The sequence below is a fragment of the Nicotiana tomentosiformis genome, chromosome 1 (genome assembly GCF_000390325.3).
Source record: "Nicotiana tomentosiformis chromosome 1, ASM39032v3, whole genome shotgun sequence".
In the NCBI taxonomy this organism is placed as follows: Eukaryota; Viridiplantae; Streptophyta; class Magnoliopsida; order Solanales; family Solanaceae; genus Nicotiana; species Nicotiana tomentosiformis.
The window spans coordinates 12,568,177-12,593,607 of record NC_090812.1 but is presented as its reverse complement, the minus strand read 5'-3'; the positions used below and the strand labels follow the sequence as shown (position 1 = coordinate 12,593,607).

General features: G+C 41.2%; 1 protein-coding gene across 1 annotated transcript; it reads right to left on the bottom strand.

Moving 5' to 3' along the window:
• Positions 1-12,330: 12,330 nt before the first annotated feature.
• On the bottom strand, positions 12,331-21,483 carry LOC138900526 (uncharacterized). The gene is made up of 9 exons (XM_070187486.1): positions 21,201-21,483; positions 20,956-21,083; positions 20,661-20,814; positions 20,403-20,567; positions 19,857-20,129; positions 19,363-19,490; positions 18,385-18,681; positions 13,766-13,887; positions 12,331-12,511 (listed from the first exon to the last, which is right to left on the bottom strand). The coding sequence occupies exons 1-9, from the start codon at positions 21,481-21,483 to the stop codon at positions 12,331-12,333; spliced, it is 1,731 nt and encodes a 576-aa protein (XP_070043587.1).
• Positions 21,484-25,431: the final 3,948 nt, after the last annotated feature.

Genomic DNA, 25,431 nt, shown 5'->3' with positions numbered 1-25,431 from the left:
TAATAAGAAAATGATATATTAATCGAGCTTAATCTATTAAGACTTAAATCTTAATATCATAGGTGATAGAGAAAGAAAAAAAAGAAAGAAAAGAAGAACGATAAAGCATGTAGATAGACCGCAAGGATAACATACATTGTTGGCATGTTTAAATACCAAAAGTTTCTTCTCATTCTTATAGTAAAAAGTCATAAGAAAATGCAAGTTCTTATAGTTCAATCTTCAAAGTATTCTCATATGCCCACAGAAGTCTTACTCGCTTGCTTTGTTCGTATAAATAATTTAAAACGTAACAGTGATAATAAAGCGTACAACGTACGAATGAGCTAAAAAGGTGATGTCCTTAATATATCTTCATAAGAGATAAGTTGCATGAAATTAGCAATGTTTACTACTACTAAACATGTCTATTGTATTGTACGCTTCTAAATTTATTCTCTCTTACTCTACATTCTTTTCATCTTTCTTTTCTTAGCTGGGTATTTTTTATGTGTGAAACACATGCATAGAAACTAGTATATAAAATATACAAATAAATTAAAAGACAAAAATAAAGGAGCCAAAGATGTGTGTAGAATTAGATCATGAAAAAAGGAAATAATAAATGATTTAAAATTATAATAAATAAATTTTAAAAAATAATAATAATAAAAAAAGAAAACGAAAGCAAAAAAGAGAAGAGAAAACAATTATAATGTATACGTTGTTCTAATAATTGAATTAAAAAAAGAAAGAAAAAAAGATTAAAAATGTATATTATACCGGTTATATTAAAAAAAAAGTGAATAAATATTTACTATATCAATTATCTTTGCTTATTGCATAAACAAAGAAGAAATTAAAAAAAGAGCAAAAAAAGTAAATGAAATTAGATTATGAAGAGAAAAAGAAAATAAAAGAAAAAAGAAGTTAAATGAAATTAGAAAAGGAACAAGAAATAAAGAAAATAAATAAAAGAAAAATAAATAAATAAATAAAGAAGGAGCAAAAATTGAGTGTGAAATTAAATTATGGTAAAAATAATAACAATGTGATTTGGGCAAAAAATAAATTACCAAAAAGGAGAAAAAAGAAAAAAGAAAAGAAGAAAACGAAAAAGAGAAGAGAGAGAGATAGAAAAGAAGGAAAAAAGAAAAGAAGCAGAGAAATAAAAAAGAAAAAGAGAAAATTACGCTCAAAAGCTGCCATGGGTAGGAAAGGTAATTAGTTTAATGGGTAGAAAAGTAAATGGACAGGCAAGGATAAATAGTTTTATTTTTATGGGTAATTATGCCTTCACCCTAAATAATATTTAATAATTTGATTCTCTGTTTGGGGCCAAAATATACAAGATGCCTCTGAACTTTCTAAGAATTAATGCAGAGTTTGTTGTAATTATATATGCTTCAACTTTGTACTTTTAATTTTTTACCAATGATATGTTAACCCTAGTAATATAACAATATTTTTCTCAATCCGAGAGACCAAAATTTTGTTTAGCAAGATAATACAATTTTATATTGTAGGGAAGAGGAAAAGAGGAATTCTGCATATCTTATAAACTATTTAACACGTACATTATCTTTATAAATTTCAGATTAAATTGTACATGTAACGATCCGACCGGTCGTTTTGAGTTTTAGCATGTCGTTCGGCGGTTTGAGGTCTTGAGTAGTTTCACTTCATGTATTATGACTTATACGTGTGGTCAAAATTGAATTTCAGGAAATCCAGAGTTGATTTAGAAAGAAAATTCTCATTTCGGGAGCTTTAAGTTGGAAGAATTTATTAAGGTATGATTTTGAGTAAATGACCTCGGAATCGGGATTTGAAGGTTCCAACAGGTTCGTATGATGATTTTGGACTTGGGCGTATGTCCGGATCGGATTTTGGATGAAATCCGGAGCATTTCGACGCTTATTGTGGAAAGTTGGCATTTTGGAAGGATTTCATAAATTTGGGTTGAAGTATATTTCAATGATTATCGATGTATGATTGGGATTCCGAGCCTGGGAATAGCTCCGTATGGTGATTCTGGACTCAGGGGGCACGTCCGAAAGTGGATTTGGAGGTCCGTAGGTCATTTCGGGGCCATTTGGCGAAAAATGCAAAATTTTGAAGGTTTTTGAAAAGATTGATCGGGAGTGGACTTTTTGATATCGGGGTCAGATTCCGACTCCGGAAGTTGGAGTAAGTCCGTAATGTCAATTATGATTTTTGTGCAAATTTTGAGGTCTATCGGACGTGATTTGATAGGTTTCGGCACCGAATGTAGAAGTTTGAAGTCCGAAAGTTCATTAAGCTTGAATTGGGGTGTGATTCATAATTTTGGTGATGTTTGATGTGATTTGAGGCCTCGAGCAGGTCCGTGTTATGTTATGGGACTGATTGGTGCGATTGGACGGGGCCCCGAGGACCCCGGGTGTATTTCGGGGTGGTTACATATCAATTTGAGCTGTTTTGGAATTGCTGTTGCTGGTATCTTATTTCCTTTTTCGCGAACGCGAAGGGAGTCCCACGTTTGCGAAGAGGAACTTTGAGGTAGCTGGGAAGGCCTTCGCGAACGCGGCCAAGGCTACGCGAACGTGTATAAGGGAGATGGAGCGGGGTCCTGGAGTCATTTAACCTTCCCGAACGCGAATCTTCAACCGCGAACGAGAAGCAGTAGGGCGTGAAGGAATCACGAACACGAGGCTTTGGTCGCGAACGCGAAGAAGGGTCGCCTGGGCAGTGTGGTTTTTAAAAGACGAAATTTGGCCATTTCCCTCCATTTTTCATTTGGTTGGGCGATATTTGGAGCTTTTGGAAGGGAGATTTTCGAAATCTATGTCAAGGTAAGTGATTCCCACCTATTGCAAGTTAAATACTTGGATTATATATGGATTTAGACTTGAAATTTGTAGAAATTTGGGATTTTGAAGAAAAATCTAGAAATTCGTATTTTTAAATTTTGACCACGAAATTGGACATGAAATTTGGAATAAATTATATATTTGAGTTCGTGGTATTATGGGTAAAGTTTATCTTCAAAAATTTTCGGAATCCGGGCATGTGGGCCTGAGTGTGATTTTTATCGACCTTTTTAGCAGAGCTAGAAATTTTTATAAACTGGATTATAAAGAGTAGTAGAGTATATATTTATGCATTCGCACATTTATTGACTAGTTTTGGAGCGTTGGGCATCGATTGGAGTTGTTGGAAAGACGTTGGAGCCGGTTATGGGACCTCGGAGTGAGGTAAGTATCCTTTCTAACCTTGTAAGAGGGAACTAACCCCATATGTGAATCAAATAATTATGTGCTTCTATTTGTGGGGGCTACGTACGCGCGAGGTGATGAGAGTCCGTGTGTAGCTACAATTATGCTTATGTTCGAGTAATCTAGGACCTATATCATGTTGTACTTGCGATGTTTGCTCCCTACTTGTTAATTTAATATTTTAAAACATTTAGAAAATATATAAAGGAATTGCAAAAAAAAAAAAAGAAGTTAAACTTCATTTACTTGACCGTTAAATGAGAATTTGAAAATTTTGGAATATTTGCCCCTTAATAAATCTTGAATTAGTTGTTTAATGTATTTTCTCTTTTGTGGAGCAGGCCGAACGACTCGGTAGCAGATAGATGCATCTATGATTCATGCCGTTCGACCCTCGACAGTGCACAGTTTAAATATTTATGTTCGATCGGGCCGTACGACCTCGGCATGATTTGCGCATGATATATCTTTGGAATTGATAATAATTGATATTGCTTTCATTGGCCCGCGATACAAAAATATTAAATGACGGAAATAAATTTGGAAAGTTCTTATTAACAAACAAATTGTTTACTTACTTCATGTTATTGAGTTTACAGCCGTTCTATACAATCCACGCTTAATTATAATATCAGTATTTTATTGTTAGCCCTTAGTAAGTGTCGGAGTCGTCACTACTTCTTCGAGGTTAGGGTGGATACTTACTGGGTACGCGTTGATTTACATACTCATACTACACTTGCTGCACAGTTTTGTGCAGGTACATATATGTCTAGTGGCCTTGTAGGCGCAGATGCGCGGTTATTGCGGGGACTTAGATGATCTGCATTCTATACTACGATCCACAGCCAGCAGAGTCTCCTTCAGAGTATTTATATTTCTCCTGTCCAAATTTGTATTCCGGAAAGATGTTACATTTTATTTTACATTCCTAGTTGAGGCTCATGCACTTGTGACACCGAGTTTTGGGGTGATTATGGGTTGTCCTGTATTGAAATTGTTAAAAATATTATTATTTACTCTGTAAATTCCATATTTTACTATTTAATTGAAGGAAATATGATTTCAAAAATATTAAAATGAGAACCAAATTAAGTATTTATTTTTGGCTTGCCTGACAGCGGTGTCCGATGCCATCACGACCTTTAATGAATTTTGGATCGTGACAACATAGTATCAGAGTCAGGTTTACTTAGGTCTCACGAGTCATGAGCGAGTCTAGTAGAGTCATGCAGATTAGTATGGAGACGTCTGTACTTATCTTCGAGAGGCTACAGGACAGTTAGGAGCACTTCCCTTCTTGATTCTTCATCGTGCGATTTGATTCCTTTGAGGTTTATGCCTTCATTTCCTTCCTATTCAATCTTGTGAGACGTGAAGCACTTGTTATAAATTGGGAATCAAGGAATTTAAATGATACTACAGATGTGGTGCAGGATGTTTCTCCTTGCGTATTTTCTTTGGGCTATTGTCGTCGCCTTGTGGAAGGCCGTTCTATCGTTTCCGCTCAATATCAGTATTACCTAAGGTTTTGAGATTTGGCATTGATTGTTATGACGATTCCTGAGTTGCTATCGCACAGTGTTAGTGTAATGGCAGGATGCTTGTCTATGCGTCGGGGCAGTGAATGACTGGGAATGAGGTTTACTCAGTGCATGATTTAGAGATTCGGTATATTATTTCCGGCGGAGGAAAGGCAATCAGACTATAAATGTTCAGGTTTGGGTTGATGGAGTAACGAGATTTGGTATTTTCGAGCGTGGTGGAATTTTCATCTGTGATGTGGTGTCGTCGTCCTTGTTGAACGCGTTAAGGTTCGCCGGCATCATGGTCTTCATCAATTTGCCTTCAGGGTAGAGAAGTGTGAGATGGTGCCGGAGAAGCGGTTGTCAGAGACAACAGAGTGTAGTAATTTCGAAATTTAAATAGGTATTTCTAATGTAGATGGCTCGAGGAAGATGATCTTCGGAGGGGTTTAAAGTTAGTAGCGATCTATTGGTTCAAGTGCTGCAGCGAAGGATGAGGAAGGACATGAGGGAGGTGTCTGGCAGTGGATAAACTTCTAGAAGTCCAAGTGAGAGAAATAGGAGTCGAGTAGTTGCTTAAATGAGTGAGTTTGACCAAAGTGGGAGAGTGGCAGAGTAGTATATGGGTTCTATGGTAGGATGACTACACACCTTGAGAAAGTTTAGAGTGATTTGGGATTCATGGTGGACAGTGACCAGGACTACGGACTAATTTGAAATATTGGCTACTATTGAGGAAGGTTGGATACGACAGGAGAGAGTTGCTTAATATAAAGAGGGAGGCAACATGACTTTGGATTGGGATGTATTGTCGCACCTTTAGTTGATGTCTATGAGGAGTGAACAGACTTGTATAGCTGGTGAATGAGCACGAGCTCAGGATGGTTTATTGGTTTCGTGGTAATTGTACTCGGTGTAGTGTTGTTGGAAGACGTCGGCATGGAATTTCCACAGGTGGGATATCTCCTATGAGCAAGTTAGTGGTTGCGTGGTGTTGACGAAGCTCCTACGAAGAATTTCTACTGACTATTCAAGAAGAGGTCGGATATGTGCATGTGGCTAGTGATTCAGAGTGGCCATGAAGAGCTTAACAAAAAGGTTTCGAGAAATTTGGTGGGTTGATTGTGCAAGATCATGTCAATGGGGGATAAGGAATCTTGGTGGGTTCCAGATTTATGCAATGGTAGCTTCGAGCTAAGTGGGAGAGCCCCACCGCCTACGATTGGATTGTATGGTTGTCTACTTGTGAGGTTTCTGGTTAACAACATATTGATGGTTATTACGACTAAGGAAAGAAAACATCAGTGGCAATTTGAGCAAAGGATTTGAGGAATGTACGCTATAATTGGCCTTATCGATTCATGTTCAGGCTTTGGGAAGACTCAGGATTGATGCTTCGTGTAGAGGTGAGTTACAAGGAATGTGATTCAGCCGGATGCTTCTTTGAGAGGGTGTTCATGTGCTACCAAGGCTTTGGATTTTGATGATATTTGGGACCAAGTCAGAGTGGGTGACTCTCATCAACGGTCTTAGCGGATTCAAAAGTTAAAGTGCGGTGCCTAAGGATTTCGAATTCGTAGTATGGTTAAATATCGAGCTTTTGCAGCGGGTTATGATAGGGGCTTGGAGTGTTCCATGTTATGTTCAGTCTGCGGTGTAGCATTGGAGGAATGGGGGAAGGCAACTTCAGATTCATGAAGAAATTTTCAGGATGGGTGTACTAGTTGAAGATGCAAATATGCGCACAAGGAGGGTATGAGATAGTTCGTGGGTCTTGAGACAGCATGGTCTTGTGAAATAAGGTCACTTAGGATAAGTGCGGATTTGGGTTCATGATGTTTTGAATAGAGCTATTATTATTTCTAGGGCAAGTCCCGAGTAAATTAGAAGAAGTGACTCGGTTGGTAATGATTGAATCAGCATGGTTATGGCAGTGACCAGTTTCTCCAGCGTGAAGTTATACATGTAGTTTGTAGTTGTACACTTGGGCTTGAGCGCCACCACAACTTGGTTGATTTGGGAGGTATTCGATTCGTATGGCTTTGTTGTGTAAAGGGATTTCTGAAATAGTTATGGCAGTTTAAATCACGACATGAGGTTGTATTTTCTGCGGTTTGGGAATTTAGTTGCGTGTTGCATTGGTTCTTCTGAAATGAGCTAAGTAAAAGGTTTCTATATGATGAAGTGTTTATTCTATTAGTGGATCAGGGGTTATTATGGAATTCTGGTACTCTCACGTATTGGCATGTTAGGTCCAGTGAGCAGAATGGGAAATTGGAAGCTGAGGATCAAGGTTGTGGTTCGGTGTTGACAAGAATATCACGAGCTCGGATGAGCAGGGAAGAATTCAGATGTTTAGAGTAAGCTGGTATTGTCTTTAGCGTCACCTGAGATCGGTGTCCTGTATAAGAGGCTTTGTGTACTGATTTGCGGCTTCTTGATTTGCTTTACAACATTAGTGTGGCTGGTGGTATGGATGTGCAGACTTGTTACATGGTGCGGAAGGTCATGGGAGCGTATCCCACGGGAAGACTGTATAAGTGTGACATGTAGTCACTTGATTGATTAAAGATTGAAACCAAGTATGGAGATTTGGTACTATCGCTAATGTGAGAGTTTAGGCCTGAAAGGCGCTCTATTTAGTTGGTTGTGAATTGTGGAAGTTTGTTCCTGATTCGACGACTGTTCTTGTGTGTCATGGGAAAAAGGTCATTGTGGATCCTTGAGAGGGTATTTCCCCAAGCATGGTATGATCAGAATCGGTTTGGGGTTTGTTGATGGGTCCAAATGTGGATGTGTACTCTACACCAGCCTGGGTGTGTTCATTCAGCATAGCATTCCTTATGGAGGAGTATTCGGGCGTTGGATGTTATTTTCGTCGTCAACTACTTCATGTAATACTCTATTGTGCCGTGTGGGTTGTGAGACGACTTGATTATTTGTGCAATGTGTTGAGGTCCCGCTTAGCGGTGGTGTTATGTAAGCAGGATGGCTCTCGAGATGCAGATCATATATCACACCTTAGTTGTGCTTGAGTTTTATAGCGTATGACGCTACCCGTCTCCCCAGGATTTGTATTATGCACTTGGTGTGCTTATGGTTGAGATTCGGGCATTTCGTGAGTATAAGCGTTACAACTCGATGTGTGTCTTTTTTTGATTATTATGTGTGGATCGGGTGGCACGCCGCCACGGGTATGTTGTTTGGATCGGGTGGCATGCCACCACGGGTATCATGGTTGAATCGGGTTGCACGCCACAATGGTATCATGTGTGGGTCGGGTTGCACGCCGTAACAGTATGATGTTGAGTACAGTTTCCCATATCCATTATTGTGTGTTTTGCTTTTCATTTCCTGAGGAAGGTTCATAACATCTTTTCGGTTGTTTAAATTAGTTACGTGAGTTGAGTAGTTCATTCCAGAGTTCGTTTTCCTTATGTATCACATTCGAGTTTGTAGCTTGTTAGCACAACGTGGCATCATATGTGGCTTTTGCAGTGTCTGAGGTGGCTTATTGCCCGAGCATCTTGTACTGGGTGAGACTAGATTATTGGACCTAGGATCAATGCGGTCAGATTTATATGAAGCATATTAAAGAGTAAATATTGTTATTCAGTCCAAAATGAGGTAATGGTTCTTGTCGGGAGGAGAGACTCCATAAATTGTAATTCGGCAGGTGGCTATGAGTTCTACACATCTTCTCTGTCGTGGAATTTCAAGAGTTGGAACAAGACTTATAGGTGTCATGAGGTGTGCTGTGAGCATCAGATTCGTAGGATTTCGGCTTTTGTTGTCAGAGGATGTTATTATGGGCATGTGAATAATGTAGTGCATGGTGTGAATTTAGTGAGAGTATACAATCAATTATTAGTACATCGTGTAGTGTTTGAAACAATGTTTGTATGTTCAAAGCAAGCCTAGTAGAGAATTTTGGATGTTGGAATTTGGCTCTAAGGCTTATTTGTCTAACTAAAGGGGAGGATCTTCAGATTTGCTTGAGCTAATATGCTCAACTGGGTTGTGGTAGCACGGGTAGGTGCACGAGGTGTTAAACAGTGATTTCAGACAACTCCAGAGCAGTCCTTAGCACGTTCGAGGACGAACGTATGTTTAAGTGGGAGAGAATGTAACGACCCGACCAGTCATTTTGAGCTTTATCATGTCGTTTGGCGGTTTGAGGCCTTGAGTAGTTCACTTCAGGTATTATGACTTGTATGTGTGGTCAGAATTGAATTTCGGGAAATCCGGAGTTGATTTAGAAAGAAAATTCTCATTTCGGAAGCTTTAAGTTGGAAGAATTTACTAAGGTGTGATTTTGAGTAAACGACCTCGGAATCGGGATTTGAAGGTTCCAACAGGTTCGTATGATGATTTTGGATTTGTGCGTAAGTCCGGATCGGGTTTTGGATGACCTGGGAGCATTTCAGCGCCTATTGTGGAAAGTTGGCATTTTAGAAGGATTTCATAAATTTGGGTTGAAGTGCATTTCAATGATTATCGATGTCTGATTGGGATTCCAAGCCTGGGAATAGCTCCGTATGGTGATGCTGGATTCAGGGATGCGCCCGGAAGTGGATTTAGAGGTCCGTAGGTCGTTTCGGGGTCATTTGGAGAAAAATGGAAATTTGAAGGTTTTTGGAAAGTTTGACCGGGAGTGAAATTTTTGATATCGGGGTCGGATTCTGATTCTAGAAGTTGGAGTAGGTCCATAATGTCAATTATGACTTGTGTGCAAAATTTGAGGTCAATCAGACGTGATTTGATAGGTTTCGGCATCGAATGTAGAAGTTTGAAGTCCTAAAGTTCATTAAGCTTGAATTGGGGTACAATTCATGATTTTAGTGATGTTTGATGTGATTTGAGGCCTCGAGCAGGTCCATGTTATGCTATGGGACTGGTTGGTGTGATTGGACGGGATCCCGGGGATCCTGGGTGTGTTTTAGGGCGGTTTCGGATGAATTTGAGTTGTTTTGGAACTGTTGTTGCTGGTATCTAGTTTCCTTCTTCGCGAACGTGAAGGGAGTCCCGCGTTCGTGAAGAGGAACTTTGAGGTAGCTGGGAAGGCCTTCGCGAACGCAGCCAAGGCTACGCGAACGCGTATAAAGGAGAGGGAGCGGGGGCCTGGAGTCATTTAGCCTTCGCGAACGCGAAGCTTCAACCGCAAACACGAAGCAGTAGGGCCTGAAGGCATCGCGAATGCGAGGCTTTGGTCGCGAACGTGAAGAAGGGTCACCTGGGCAGTGAGGTTTTTAAAAATGGGATTTGGCCATTTTCCTCCATTTTTCATTTGGTTGGGCGATTTTTGGATCTCTTGGAAGGGAGAGTTTTGTCATCTATGTCAAAGTAAGTGACTCCTACATATTGCAAGTTACATACTTGGATTATATATGGATTTAGACTTGAAATTTGTAGAAATTTGGGATTTTGAAGAAAAACCTAGAAATTGGTATTTTTGGATTTTGACTACAAAATTGGACATGAAATTTGGAATAAATTATATATTTGAGTTCATGGTGTTATGGGTAAAGTTTATCTTCGAAAATTTTCAGAATCCGGGCATGTGGGCCTGAGGGAGATTTTTATCGACCTTTCAAGCAGAGTTAGAAATTTTTATAAACTGGATTATAAGGAGTATTGGAGTATATATTTATGGATTCGCACATTTATTGACTAGTTTTGGAGCGTTGGGCATCAATTGGAGTTGTTGGAAAGATGTTAGAGCCGGTTATGGGACTTCAGAGTGAGGTAAGTCTCCTTTCTAACCTTGTAAGAGGGAACTAACCCCATAGGTGAATCAAATTATTATGTGCTTCTATTTGTAGGGGCTACGTATGCACGGGGTGACGAGAGTCCGTGCGTAGCTACTATTATACTTATGTCCGGGTAGTCTAGGACTCATATCATATTGTACTTGCGATGTTTGCGCCCTACTTATTAATTTAATTGTTTAAAACATTTAGAAACTCGATAACGGAATTGCAAAAAAAAAGAAGTTAAACTTCATTTACTTGACCGTTAAATGAGAATTTGAATTTTTTGGAATATTTGCCCCTTAACAAATCTTGAATTGGTTGTTTATTGTGTTTTCTCTTTTGTGGAGCGGGCCGAACGCCTAGGTTGCAGATAGATGCATCTATGGTTCGCGCCATTCGACCCTCGACAGTACACAATTTAAATATTTATGATGGATCCGGCCGTACGACCTCGACATGATTTGCGCATGATATATCTTTGGAATTGATAATAATTGATATTGCTTTCATTGGCCCGAGATACAAAAATATTAAATGACGAAAATAAATTTGGAAAGTACCTATTAACAAATGAATTGTTTACTTACTTCATGTTATTGAGTTTACAGCCGTTCTATACAATCCACGCTTAATTATAATATCGGTATTTTAGTGTTAGCCCTTAGTAAGTGTCGGAGTCAACCCCTCGTCACTACTTCTTCGAGGTTAGGCGGGATACTTACTGGGTACACGTTGATTTACGTATGCATACTATACTTGCTGCACATTTTTGTCCAGGTACATATATGTCTAGTGGCCTTGTGGGCGCAGATGCGCGGTTATTGCAGAGACTTAGGTGAGATGCATTCTATACTACGATCCACAACCAGCAGAGTCTCCTTCGGAGTATTTATATTTCTCCTGTCCAAATTTGTATTCCGAACAGATGTTGCATTTTATTTTACATTCTTAGTTGAGGCTCATGCACTTGTGACACCGGGTTTTGGGGTGATTATGGGTTGTCCTGTATTGAAATTGTTAAAAATATTATTATTTACTCTGTAAATTCCATCTTTTACTATTTAATTGAAGGAAATATGATTTCAAAAATATTAAAATGAGAACCAAATTAAGTATTTATTTTTGGATTGCCTGACAGCGGTATCCGGCGCCATCACGATCTTTAATAGATTTTGGATCGTGACAGTACAATTTTAATAGGATGGAAGAAGATGTGTGGATGTATTATGGCTACTTAAAAAAGGGAAGGAAAAAAAATAAGCAGTATCAAAGTCAATATAGTTCAAAGGATATATATTAAAAATTAAAGATAATTATTGAAGGGGACTTCAACTAGTCTCAAATGATAAAAGGAGATTGTGTTAATTAATAGTATTACTCTTATTTGGGGGACATTATATGGTCTGCATATAATAGTCAAATCTCTATAACAACATCATTTGTTCTGACATTTTTTTTTTACTTTTTTAGTGAATGGATATTATACACCTATAACAATATTTGACGTTTAAATATTATTTTGCTATTATAGATAAACATTATCCACACATAAGTTTTTTTCTTTCTTTTTAATGTTTTTTTTGAGTGCAAAAGACAACTATTTATATTATATTAATGTGGGGTAGTACAAAGAGCATGTGAAAACATAGATATAGTCTTTATGGAGCGACATCGTGATGGGTCATGCAATAGGGAAAACCAGGGGAAAAGCTACTACTGTTGGTTCCATATCCTGGGAAATACAAAAAGATCGTCCAAGAGGACTTTGCAAACAGATTGAGGGTGGAAGTCGGAAGAGTTGATGGTGACACTCTTCTAACAAAAAGTTTTCCTGAGCGGTTGTCCTCCAAAGTTGTGCGATGGTGGTTGTGCAAAAATAGTGATGCTTGCAGAACTATCCATATGGCTTCCAGACTTTGCTAGTAAATCAGCTACTTGGTTTTGCTCCTTGTAAGTGTAAAGTATGACTGAATCATCTAGTTGCGCGAGCAGAAACCTGCAATCATGTATAAGATTAGCATATAAAGGATGCAATGTTCGTAAGATAGTAATGACTGCCTGTGCATCCAGGTTCACTTCGAGTGGTTTGAATCCATAAGTAAAGGCCAATTGCAAACCGTGATATAATACAACTAATTCAGTTTCAACACATCCATGAAAGATATGGTATTCCGCAAAGCCCGTGAGCCACGTATTACACCACCAATCTCGTCCTGACCAATATTCAACCTAGCTGAACATCGGAGTTTAATTTGAATGTTGCGATTCTAGGGGCGCCATTTGATAGGTAGAGGTATACGACTATGTGGGGACGGCGGTAGAACAATAATGTAGTAGTACTCTGCTACCATGTTAAAGATATGAGATGAGCAGAGCAATGTTGTATGTGAGCGAAAAACTTTTGCATTTCTAGCTAGCCAAGTATGCCAGAAACAGAAAGATATGAGGATGGAATTTGGTATATTGAGAGAGTTGGGAACGTCGTTGTGTAAGATAATTTATTTCAGCCACCGAATTGGAGGGGGGGGGGGTCCTCAAGAGTATCCAGACTAGTGATTTCTGGGAGCATGTTAGTGCTAGACCAGAGTTGTGTGGCTATTGGAAATTCGAGGAGGAGATGGGTGATAGTTTCGGGACTACTGAGGCAGTGGGCACAAGTATCATTGGCAAGTATGCCTAGGTGGTGATAGTGCGCCGTCGTGGGTAGTCGATGGTGGCCACATAACTAGAGAAAATGATTTATTTTTGGAGGTATTTGGAGTTTTCAAATACACGTGAAGGAGTGTCTAGGGGTTATAGGGAGTAGATGGTGGTAAATTGATTTAGTGGTGATTATCCCTTGTTTCGTGAGGGGCCAAGCAAATGAGTCGGAAGAAGGTGTGTAGGAAGGGATATGGACATTAAGTATACCCCGCAGGATTGATGAGGGTAGTTCAAAAGGGAGGGAGGTGAATTCCCAGTGGCCATGGGAAAGATAGGTAGAGACAATATTTGTATATGCGTGAGTGGCCAATTAAAGAGTTACGAAGTGGTGTATTGTAGTGTAGCTAGGAGTCTATCCAAAAGTTAATAAGAGTGTCATTACTAATAATCCATTTTATTCCTTGTTGACATAGCTTCCATCCAGTAACAAGGTTATTCCAAATGAAGGAGCTACCGATGTTTCGATCTCCTCGATGGTAAAAATATTTATGTTGTAGAGTGGCGGCCCAAAGAGAATAGGATTGTTTGAGTAGTCGCCAAGTTTAACTTGCTAATAAGGTCTGGTTCTTGAGGTGAATCTGTTGGATGAACAATCCACCAAGCTGCTTCAGGGTGGTAACTTTGCTCCATTTGAGGAGATGAATTTTTTTTCTTATTGGGAGTTGTCCCCTGGAGAAAATTGCATTGACAGCGTTCTAGTTGGTGGACTATATATTGAGGAAGTTTAATATATTGCATTACATGATTTGGTAAACTATTGAGGGTAGAGTTAATAAGAGTGGTGTGTCCTACCAGGCTAAGGAAATTTGTATTCCAACCAGCGAGCTTTGTTTTAAAATTATCAAGAAGAAATTGGAAATCACATTTTAAAGGTCAGGAGGTGAAGATGGGGAAATCAAGGTATTTGCCAAAGGATGTTCCTTCATGTATGGGTAGAGAAGTGAAAATAATGTTTCTATCTTGAGGGGTGCAATTTTTAGAGAAAAAGATTTTTGATTTTTGAAAATCAATCTTTTGGAAAGAAATTTGGTTGAATTCATTAAGAATATCAATTATGGCATGGCAATTAGTGGCTGAAGTTATGGATATAAGAATGATATCATCTGCGAAGAACAGATGCGAGATCTGTGTTCCATGACAAGATAAGCTGATAGATTGCCATAGTTGGTAGTCTACTGGTATATCAATTTTACGAGTAAGTAATTTCATACATAATATAAAAGTATGGGGATAGGGGATCTCCCTGACGAATCCCACATGATGGGGGTAAAAATTGGGGTGCGAGAACCACTGACAAGGATTGATAGGGAAGTAGTGGTGACACAAGACGTGTCACGACCCAATTCCATCTTAGGCCGTGATGGCGCCCAACACCATTGTTAGGCAAGCCAACACTGATCAAACTAATGGTTTTCCGTTTAAATAAAATACTAAATGGATAACATTTCCTAATTTGTTAAAGAGATTTAGAAATTTGCCAATGTGACATAATTAAACGGAACAAACGAGTACAAATCGTAATCATATAAACAAAACCAAAATCATAAGTCTACTAGTGTGTGTGCCAAGACCTGGTGTCACAAGTATGTGAGCAATCTAGTAGAATATATAAAAGAACACTAGCCTACTGTCTGAAATAAAATAGACAGAAACAAAATAAAACATAAGGGAGACTCCGGCTGCTGCAGAACGGCTCAGAAGACAGCTCACCGTGAAGTCTCGAGATGGGGATCAAATCTGCGCACCAGACTGGTAACCAGATGCACCTGCCTCAGATCCTGTACAATTAAGTATAGAAGTGTAGCGTGAGTACATAAATAATATGTACCCAGTAAGTATCTAGCCTAACCTCGAAAAAGTAGTGATGAAGGGTCGACTCCGACACTTACTAGGGCCAATAACATGATAATATGAAGTTCTAATTAAGCATGATATACAACAATAAGACTCAGAACAAGAAATAACTGAACAAGTCTTCAGAAATATTTAAGAGCTTGAATCACTTCCTTCCTTTAAAACATATGATCACACAAACAATGAATTTATACCGATTATGAAAGGAACTTTCAGTTTTTATTATCACACACGAATACTACCGAGGACATTCGGCCCGATCTAACTTAAATATAAACTGTGCACTGCCGAGGGTCGAACGGTCCGAACCATAGATGCATCTATTATCCCACTCGCGAATCATACATGCGATGCGGTCAAATATAAATTTATCAATAAATCATAACTCTTCCTTGATTCTTTTCAAAATAAAGACAATTCGACTTGGAGCTTTTAAATCCTTAAAAATCCTCAACTTAGTTCCATTTGATATAGTTAACAATTATGATCAAATAACGGTGTCCACAAGCATGGTGTAAACCTAAAACTACTCGGACATAAACATGAATAGTAGCTACGTACGAACTCTCACCACTTCGTGCATATGTATCCCCCACAAATAACAACGCATATTAATTAAGTTCACCTATGGGGTAAGTTCCCTCTTACAAGGTTAGAAAAGAGACTTACCTCGTCTCAAAGCTTACTTCCCAATTCAAGAATGCGCTCAAACCTCCAAATTTGATGCCAAACAACTCGGAACTAGCCAAACATAACATAAATCGATCAATCTATTGCTCAAAAGTTCATATCTCCACTATTAAAGTGATTACCCAACCAAAATTGCAAGATTCCTAAAATTCACCCCCAGGCCCACACGCTCGGATTCCAATTTTGAATAAAGTTGTTACCCATAACCTTAGAAACATAATATATGATTTTCACTAAGTTTCATAATCATTTTTATGGTAAAATCTCATTTTTATTAAACCCTAGGTTTTTCATCTCAACCCATGATTTCTACTAATTTTCATGTGGAAATCTACCCATAATATATACACTATACTCATATTTAGAAGAAATTACTTACCTCACAAAGTTAGGTCGAAATCCCCTCCTAAGAAGCTCTCAAATCGCCCAAGAGTGGAAGAAAATATGATAACAATGGTACTAACCAATAATAAATGAGGCTCACTGCCTCCAGCGGTTTCCGCACCTGCGGTCATAGTGCCGCACCTGCGCCCTAGCTTCTGCGGACAAGGGTCCGCTTCTGCGAAATTCACTGGGCCGGCTGGGACCGCTTCTGTGGACGGGTACCCGCTTCTACAGAGGATGGGCCGCATCTGCGGAACCTGGGCTGCCCTCCTTTGGATGCTTCTGCGAGGCTTGGCCCGCACCTGTGAGCCCGCACCTGCGGCTGACCAAGCGCATGTGTGGTTTTGACAGATCTGGTGCATCAGCTGCTGCTCCAAATTCTCATCCTGGTCCGAGCCTCGTCCGATTGACACGGGGGGCCCCCGGGGCCCCGTCCGCACATACCAACAAGTTTGGAATCATAAAACAGACTCGCTTGAACTCTCGGAATGCCCGAAATAACATTAAAACTAAGAATCACACCCCAAAATCAATTGAATCAAACTTAAGAACTTCAAGTTCTTCAACTTACTTCCAATGCGCCGAAACGTACTTAAACTACTCGGAATGACACTAAATTTTACGTGCAAGTCTTAAATGATATTATTGAACTATTCCCAATATCAGAATTCCGTTTGGACCTCGATATCACCAAAACCTGCTCCAAACCAAATTTAAAGAACTTTTAAAACTTTCAAGAACCAACTTTCACTATTAGGCGCCGAAATGCTCCCGGGCCATCCAAAACCCGATCCGAACATACGCCCAAGTCTGAAATCATCATACGAACCTATTGGAACCATTAAATCCTGATTCTAAGGTCGTTTACTCAAAATGTTGAACAAGTCAAACTTGTCCTTTTAAGCCAGCCTTAAGGAACCAAGTGTTCCGATTTCAACCCAAACCCTTCCAAATCCCGAACTAACCATTCCCGCAAGTCATAAAACAGTAAAAGCATGTATGGGAAGTCTTATTTAGGGGAACGGGGTTCTAGAAAGCAAAACAAACTGGTCGGGTCATTACATTATCCACCTCTTAAACAAACATTCATCCTCGAACGGGTTTAGAATCATACCTGAAGTATTGAATAAGTGTGGATATCTGCTCCGCATGTCCTCCTCAGATTCCCAGGTCGCCTCCTCGATTGGTTGGCCCTTCCACTAGACCTTTACCACGGAAATCCTCTTGGATCTTAACTGGCGATCCTGTCTAGCAATAATGGCAACTGACTCCTCCTCATAACCCAAGCTCTCATCTAGCTGAATAGTACTGAAGTCCAACACATGTGACAAGTCGGCGCGATACCTCCGGATCATAGACACGTGAAAAAACTAGATGAGCCCCTGATAGGCTGGAAGGTAAAGCAAGCTCATAAGCAACCTCCCCAACCCGCCCCAACACCTCAAATGGGCCTATAAACCTTGGGCTCAACTTGCCCTTCTTCCCGAATCTCATAATGCACTTCATCGGCGAGACTTTCAAGAGAACCTTCTCGCCTACCGTAAATGATACATCACGCGCCTTCTGATCCGCGTAACTCTTCTGTCTGGACTGTGTTGTGTGAAGCTTCTCCTGAATCAACTTTACCTTTTCCAAGGCATCCTTTACCAAATCAGCACCATATAACTTAGCCTCGCCGGGCTCAAACCACCCGATAGGATAACGACATTGCCGACCATATAAAGCCTCAAATGAAGCCATCTCGATGCTGGACTAATAATTATTGTTGTAAGCAAACTCGGCCAAAGGCAAGAACTGATCCCACTATCCCCTAAAGTCAATCACACATGCTCTAAGCATGTCCTCCAAGATCTGGATTGTCCGCTCTGACTGCCCGTCGGTCTGTGGATGAAATGCAATGCTGAGCTCTACACGGTTCCCCAACTCACTCTGTACGGCTCTCCAGAAATGTGAAGTGAACTGAGGGCCTCTGTCTGATATGATGAAAACAGGCACACCGTGCAACCGAACTATCTCCCGAATATAAATCTGGGCTAACCTCTCTGAAGTATAAGTAGTTGCAACTGGAATGAAGTGTGCTGACTTGGTCAACCTGTCAACAATGACCCAAACTGCATCGAACTTCCGCAAGGTCCGCGGCAACCCAACTACGAAGTCCATAGTAATGCGTTCCCATTTACACTCTGGTATAGTCATCTGCTGGAGTAAGCCACCTGGCCTCTAGTGCTCATACTTAACCTGTTGGCCATTTAGGCACCTAGCTACATACTCAACTATGCCTTTCTTTATTCGCCGCCACCAATAATGCTGTCTCAGGTCCCGATACATCTTCGTAGCACCTGGATGGATGGAATATCGAGAACTGTGTGCCTCCTCTATGATCCTCTCCCTCAAGCCATCGACATTAGGAACAGATAGACGACCTTGGAGTCGAAGGACACCATCCTCGCCAGTAGAAACCTCCTTGGCAACACCCTGTAGTACCGTCTCCCTGAGAACTTCCAAGTGCGGATCATCAAATTGTCGAGCCTTGATCTGCTCCAATAGTAAAGACTAGGCAACAACACATGCTAGAACTTGGCTGGGCTCTGAAATATCCAACCTCATAAGTCTGTTGGCCAAGGACTGAATGTCTAAAGCTAGTGGCCTCTCCTCTACTGAAATGAATGCCAAGCTACCCACGCTCTCTGCCTTCCTGATCAAGGTATCCGCGACTACATTTGCCTTGCCCGGATGATAAAAAATAGTGATGTCATAGTCCTTCAGTAACTCAAGCCATCTACGCTGCCTCAAATTGAGATCCCTTTGCTTGAACAAGTGTTGCAAACTACGGTGATCAGTGTAAACCTCACAAGGCACCCCATATAGATAATGCCTCCAGATCTTAAGAGCATGAACAATCGCGGCCAACTCCAAATTGTGCACAAGATAATTCTTCTTATGGGGCTTCAGCTGACATGAAGCATATGCAATAACTCGCCCCTCTTGCATCAATACACAACCCAATCCAACGCGTGAAGTGTCGCAATACACCGTATACATCCCCAAATCGGAAGGCAACACTAGAAATGGTGCTGTAGTCAAAGCTGTCTTGAGCTTCTGAAAGATCGCCTCACAATCATCGGTCCAACAGAACGGAGCACCCTTCTGGGTCAATCTAGTCAAAGGTGCTGCAATGGATGAGAAGCCCTACACAAATCGGCGATAATAACATACTAGCCCCAAGAAATTCTTGATCTCAGTCGCCGAAGTAGGACGAGGCCAACTTTGAACCGCCTTAAGCTTCTTGGGATCCACCTCAATACCCTCGCTTGATACCACATGCCCCAAGAATTCCACAGAATCTAACCAAAACTCACATTTGGAGAACTTAGCATATAGTTTCTGTTCCCTCAAGGTCTGAAGCACCACTCTCAAATGTTTCTCATGCTCCTCCATACTACGTGAGTAAATCAAGATGTCATTAATGAAGATAATAATAAAGGAATTGATATAAGGCCTGAACACCCTATTCATCAAATCCATAAATGCCACTGGGGCATTAGTCAGGCCGAAGGACATCACTAGAAACTCATAATGGCCATATCTAGTACGGAAGGCAGTCTTCGGAACATCTGAGTCCCGAATCTTCAACTGATGGTATCCCGATCTCAAGTCGATCTTAGAAAACACCCTAGCACCCTGCAACTGGTCAAATAAATCATCAATACGTGACAATGTGTACTTGTTCTTAATGGTGACCTTGTTCAACTGGCGGTAATCAATGCGCATCCGTATAGTCCCATCCTTCTTCTTCACAAATAATATTGGTGCACCCCAAGGTGATACACTCGGCCTGATGAACCCCTTCGCTAGCAACTCCTCAAGTTGTTCCTTCAAATCCTTCAATTCTTTTGGAGCCATATGATACGGTGTGATGGATATAGACTGAGTGCCTGGAGCCAAGTCAATACAGAAATTTATATCATGATCTGGTGGCATGCCTGGAAGGTCAGAAGGAAACACATCGGTGAACTCTCGGACTACTGGCACTCAATCAATCGTCAGAGACTCTGCGGTTGTATTCCAAACATAGGCTAGATAAGCCAAACAACCCTTCTTGACCATATGTTGAGCCTTTAGAAAAGAGATAACCCGACTAGATGTACTGACAGACGAACCCTTCCACTCCAATCTAGGCAACTCTGGCATTGCTAAGGTAACAGTCTTGGCATGGCAGTTAAGGATGGCGTGATATTTGGATAACCAGTCCATGCCTAGGATGACCTCAAAGTCGGTCATATCAAGTAACAAAAGGTCCTCTCTAGTCTTGTAACCACAGAATGTGACTACACAGGACTGATAGATCCGATCCATAACCACAGAATCGCCCACAAGAGTGGACACATAAACAGGAGTGCCCAAGGACTCACGAGGAATATCTAGGAAATAAGCAAAAAGAGATGATACATATGAATAGGTAGACCCTAGATCAAATAATATCGAAGCATCCCTACCACAGACAGAAATAATACCTATGATCACGGCATCTGAGGCCACTGCATCTAGTATAGCCAGAAAAGCATATAATCTAGCTGGAGCGCCGGTTGGCTGGCCTCCACCTGGTTGAACAATAACTGGCTGACCTCCCCCTGCTTGGCCTCCACCTCTAGGACGACTCCTACCCACCTGTCCCCCACCTCTGGGCAGTCAGACGGCTGGTGCTGCAATCATGGGCTGATGACCCTGCTGTACTGCCTTGCCCTGTAGTCTGGGATAGGTTCTCTTCGTGTGACCCGGATCTCCATACTCGTAACAACCTCTCAGTACCATAGATTGTTGCCCCGAAGTCTGACCCTGATGGCCTAAATACCCTCTAGAAGAACTCTGGATGGCTGGTGGGCGGTATGAACTCTCCGGCATGGCACTAAAATAGGAACTGGAAGAACCCTGATGATCTGGTGGGCGATAAGAACTCTCTGTCATAGCACTAAAATAGGGTCGTGCTGGAGCACCCCGAGGAGGTGGTGGTGCTGGATATGTGGGACTGCTAGGCTGACCCCTCCCAAACTGACCTCTGCCCCTAGCCGGGGCACCTCTAAACTCTCTAGAGAAATGGGTCCTCTTGTCCTGCTGCATCTTCTCTCTACCCCTCTGGCGGTAGCCCTCAATCCTTCGAGCAATCTCCACTACTAGCTGATAATCAGTACCCATCTCAACCTCCTGGGCCATACTAGCCCGAATACCGGGGTGAAACCCCGCAACAAATCTCTTTACTCTCTTTACGTCGGTAGGAAGTATCATAAGTACATGGCGAGATAACTCAGAGAATTTTGCCTCATAATCGGTCACTGACATCTGACCTTGCTCGAGCTGCTTGAACTGACCTCACAATTCTTCCCTCTGAGAGGGTGGAATATAATTGTCCAAGAAAAGCTGTGTAAACTGGTCCCAAGTCATGGAAGGAGAACCTGCTGGTCTGCCAAGAAGATAAGACTGCCACCATCTACGGGCCCTGCCCTCCAGCTGGAAGGTAGTGAAATCCACCCCATGGGACTCCAATATCCTCATGTTATGAAGTCTGTCCCTGCACCGATCAATGAAGTCCTGGGGATCCTCATGCCGCTCGCCCCTGAAGATAGGAGGGTATAGCCTAGTCCATCTGTCCAATAACTTCTGCGGATCGCCGTCCGCAACTGGTCTAGGCTCAGGTGCAACTGCTGCAACTAGCTGGGCTTCGCCCACGGGTAGTGTACCCGGAGTATGATATATTGCAGCTGTATGCCCCAGAGCCTAGGCAGTAGGGGTCTGCGCTCCCCCTCTCGCCTGAGATGTGGGTGGGTCTGCTGGAAATAAACCAACCTGAGTCATAGTGTCCGTGAACCACAACATATGACCCATGACCTCCTGAAAACCCGGTGCTGACATGAAATCTACCGGGGCTGGCTCTGTGGCAGGCACCTCGCCCTGCTCCTCAATGATGGGATCCTCCACTGGATCCGCTGGTGGTGCTACCGGGGCAGCTTTGGGATGCCCTCATCCCCTACCTCGGGTCGGTGCCCTCTCCCGGCCTCAGCCTCAGCCTCTAGCAATGGGGGGAGAAGCTCCTCTCGGGACTGGAATGTCCGCCGTACGCATCCTCACCATCTGTGAGAGAATGAGAGAAATGGTTTTAGTATACCACCAACTGCACGATAGGAGATGAATAAAGAGTAATTTCCTAACACCCTATAGCCTCTCAAAGATAAGTACGGACGTCTCCGCACCGATCCACAGGACTCTACTAGGTCTGCCCATTACTTGTGAGACCCACGTGAAGCTAGTGCTTTGATACCATGTTGTCACGACCCAGTTCCATCTTAGGGAGATTGCGCCCAATACCATTATTAGGCAAGCCAACACTGATCAAACTAATGGTTTCCCGTTTAAATAAAATACCAAGTGGATAACATTTCCTCATTTGTTAAAGAGATTTAGAAATTTGCCAATGTGACATAATTAAACGGAAGCAAATGAGTACAAATCATAATCATGTAAACAAAACCAAAATCATAAGTCTACTAGTGTGTGTGCCAAGACTTGGTGTCGCAAGTATGTGGGCAATCTAGTAGAATATACAAAAGAACACTAGCCTACTGTCTAAAATGAAATAGACAGAAACAAAATAAAACATAAGGGAGACTCTAACTGCTGCAGAACGAATTGGAGGACAGCTCACCATAAAGTCTTGAGATGGGGATCAAATCTGCGCACCAGACTGGTAACCAGATGTACCTGCCTCAAATCCTGTACAATTAAGTACATAAGTGTAGCATGAGTACATAAATAATATATACCCAGTAAGTATCTAGCCTAACCTCAAAAAAGTAGTGACGAGGGGTCGACTCAGACACTTACTAGGGCCAATAACATGATGATATGAAGTTCGAATTAAGCATGATATACAACAATAAGACTCAAAACAAGAAATAACTGAACAAATCTTCAGAAATATTTAAGAGCTTGAATCACTTCCTTCCTTTAAAACATATGATCACACAAACAATGAATTTATACCGATTATGAAAGGAACTTTCAGTTTTTATTATCACACACAAATACCACCGAGGACGTTCGGCCCGATCCAAAATAAATATAAACTGTGCACTGCCGAGGGTCGAACGGCGTGAACCATAGATACATCTATTACCCCGCTCGCGAATCATACATGCGACGCGGTCAAATATAAATTTATCAATAAATCATAACTCTTCCTTGATTCTTTTCAAAATAAAGACAATTCGATTTGGAGCTTTTAAATCCTTAAAACCCCTCAACTCAGTTCCATTTGATACAGTTAACAATTATGATCAAATAACGGTGTCCACAAGCATGGTGTAAACCTAAAACTACCCGGACATAAATAGAAATAATAGCTACGTACGGACTCTTGTCACTTCGTGCGTACGTAGCCCCCACAAATAACAACACATATTAATTAAGTTCACCTATGGGGAAAGTTCTCTCTTACAAGCTTAGAAAAGACACTTACCTCGTCTCAAAACTTACTTCCCAATTCAAAAATGCGCTCAAACCTCCAAATTTGATGCCAAACGAATCAGAACTAGCCAAACATAATATAAATCGATCAATCAATTGCTCAAAAGTTCATATCTCCACTATTAAAGTGATTACCCAACCAAAATTGCAAGATTCCTAAAATTTACCCATGGGCCCACACACCCGGATTTCAGAAATATTTGAAGAAAGTTGTTACCCATAACCTTAGGAACATAATATATGATTTTCACTAAGTTTCATAATCATTTTCATGGTAAAATCTCATTTTTATTAAACCCTAGGTTTATTATCTCAACCCATGATTTCTACCAATTTGCATGTGGAAATCTACCCAGAATATATGTACTAAAGTCATATTTAGAAGAAATTACTTACCTCGCAAAGCTAGGTCGAAATCTCCTCCTAAGAATCTCTCAAATCGCCCAAGAGTGGAAGAAAATATGATAAAAATGGTCCTAACCCGTAATAAATGAGGCTCACTGCCTCCAGCAGTTTTCGCACCTGTGCCCTCGCTTTTGCGGATAAGGGTCCGCTTCTGCGGAATTCACTAGGCCGGTTGGGACCGCTTCTGCGGACGGGTACTCGCTTCTGCGGAGGATGGGCCGTATCTGCGGAACCTGGGCTGCCCTCCTTTGGCCGCTTCTGCGAGGCTTGGCCCTCACTTGCGAGCCCGCACCTGCGGCTGACCGAGCGCAAGCGCGGTTTTGAGAGATCTGGTGCATCAACTGCTGCTCCAAATTCTCATCTTGGTCCGAGCCTCGTCCGATTGACACTCGGGGCCCCCGGGGCCCCACCTGAACATACCAACAAGTTTGGAATCATAAAACAAACTCGCTCGAACTCTCGGAACGCTTGAAACAAAAATAAAAACTAAGAATCGCACCCCAAAACCAATTGAATCAAACTTAAGAACTTCAAGTTCTTCAACTCACTTCCAATGCGCCGAAGCGTACTTAAACTACTCGGAATGACACCAAATTTTATGTGCAAGTCTTAAATGATATTACGGAACTATTTCTGATCTCGGAATTCCGTTTGGACCATGATATCACCAAAACCCGCTCCAAACCAAATTTAAAGAACTTTTAAAACCTTCAAGAACCAACTCTTACTATTAGGCGCCAAAATGCTCTCGGGTCATCCAACACCCGATCCGAACATACGCCCAAGTCCAAAATCAATATACAAACCTATTGGAACCGTCAAATCCCTATTCTGAGGTTGTTTACTCAAAATATTGACCGAAGTCAAACTTGGTCTTGTAAGCCAGCCTTAAGGAACCAAGTGTTCCGATTTCAACCTGAACCCTTCCAAATCCCGAACTAACCATTCCCGCAAGTCATAAAATAGTAAAATCATATATGAGAAGTCTTATTTTGTTGAACGGGATTCTAAAAAGTAAAACGACCGGTCGGGTAGTTACAAGACATGATTAGTTTATGAGATGAGGAGGAAAATTGAAGTATTGTAGGGCATGTCGAACAAAAGACCATTCAATTCGGTCAAAAGTTCTTTAGATCAAGTTTAAGAAGCATGTAACTAGTCTTTTCCGATTTGCGCTTAAAATGTGAGAAAATTTCTTGAACAATAATGACATTATCCGTCGCTCTACGATTTTGTTGGAAGCTGGATTGGGTAGGGCTGATAATTTTTGTCATGAGAGGTTTAATCTGATGAACAATAATTTTTGTGATGATTTTATAGGTAGTAGAACAAAGGCCAATAGGTCAAAAATGGGAAATGACG

Excerpts from the sequence above, each read along its gene's own strand:
- LOC138900526 (XM_070187486.1), bottom strand. The coding sequence starts at position 21,483 with ATGTCAGTGACCGATTATGAGGCAAAATTCTCTGAGTTATCTCGCCAT. Across the intron at positions 20,130-20,402 it reads CGACTTTGAGGTCATCCTAG|GCATGCCACCAGATCATGAT; the intron begins GCATGGACTGGT and ends CTGACCTTCCAG. Across the intron at positions 19,491-19,856 it reads GAACAAGTACACATTGTCAC|ATTCTGTGGAATTCTTGGGG; the intron begins GTATTGATGATT and ends AGTTTTGGTTAG.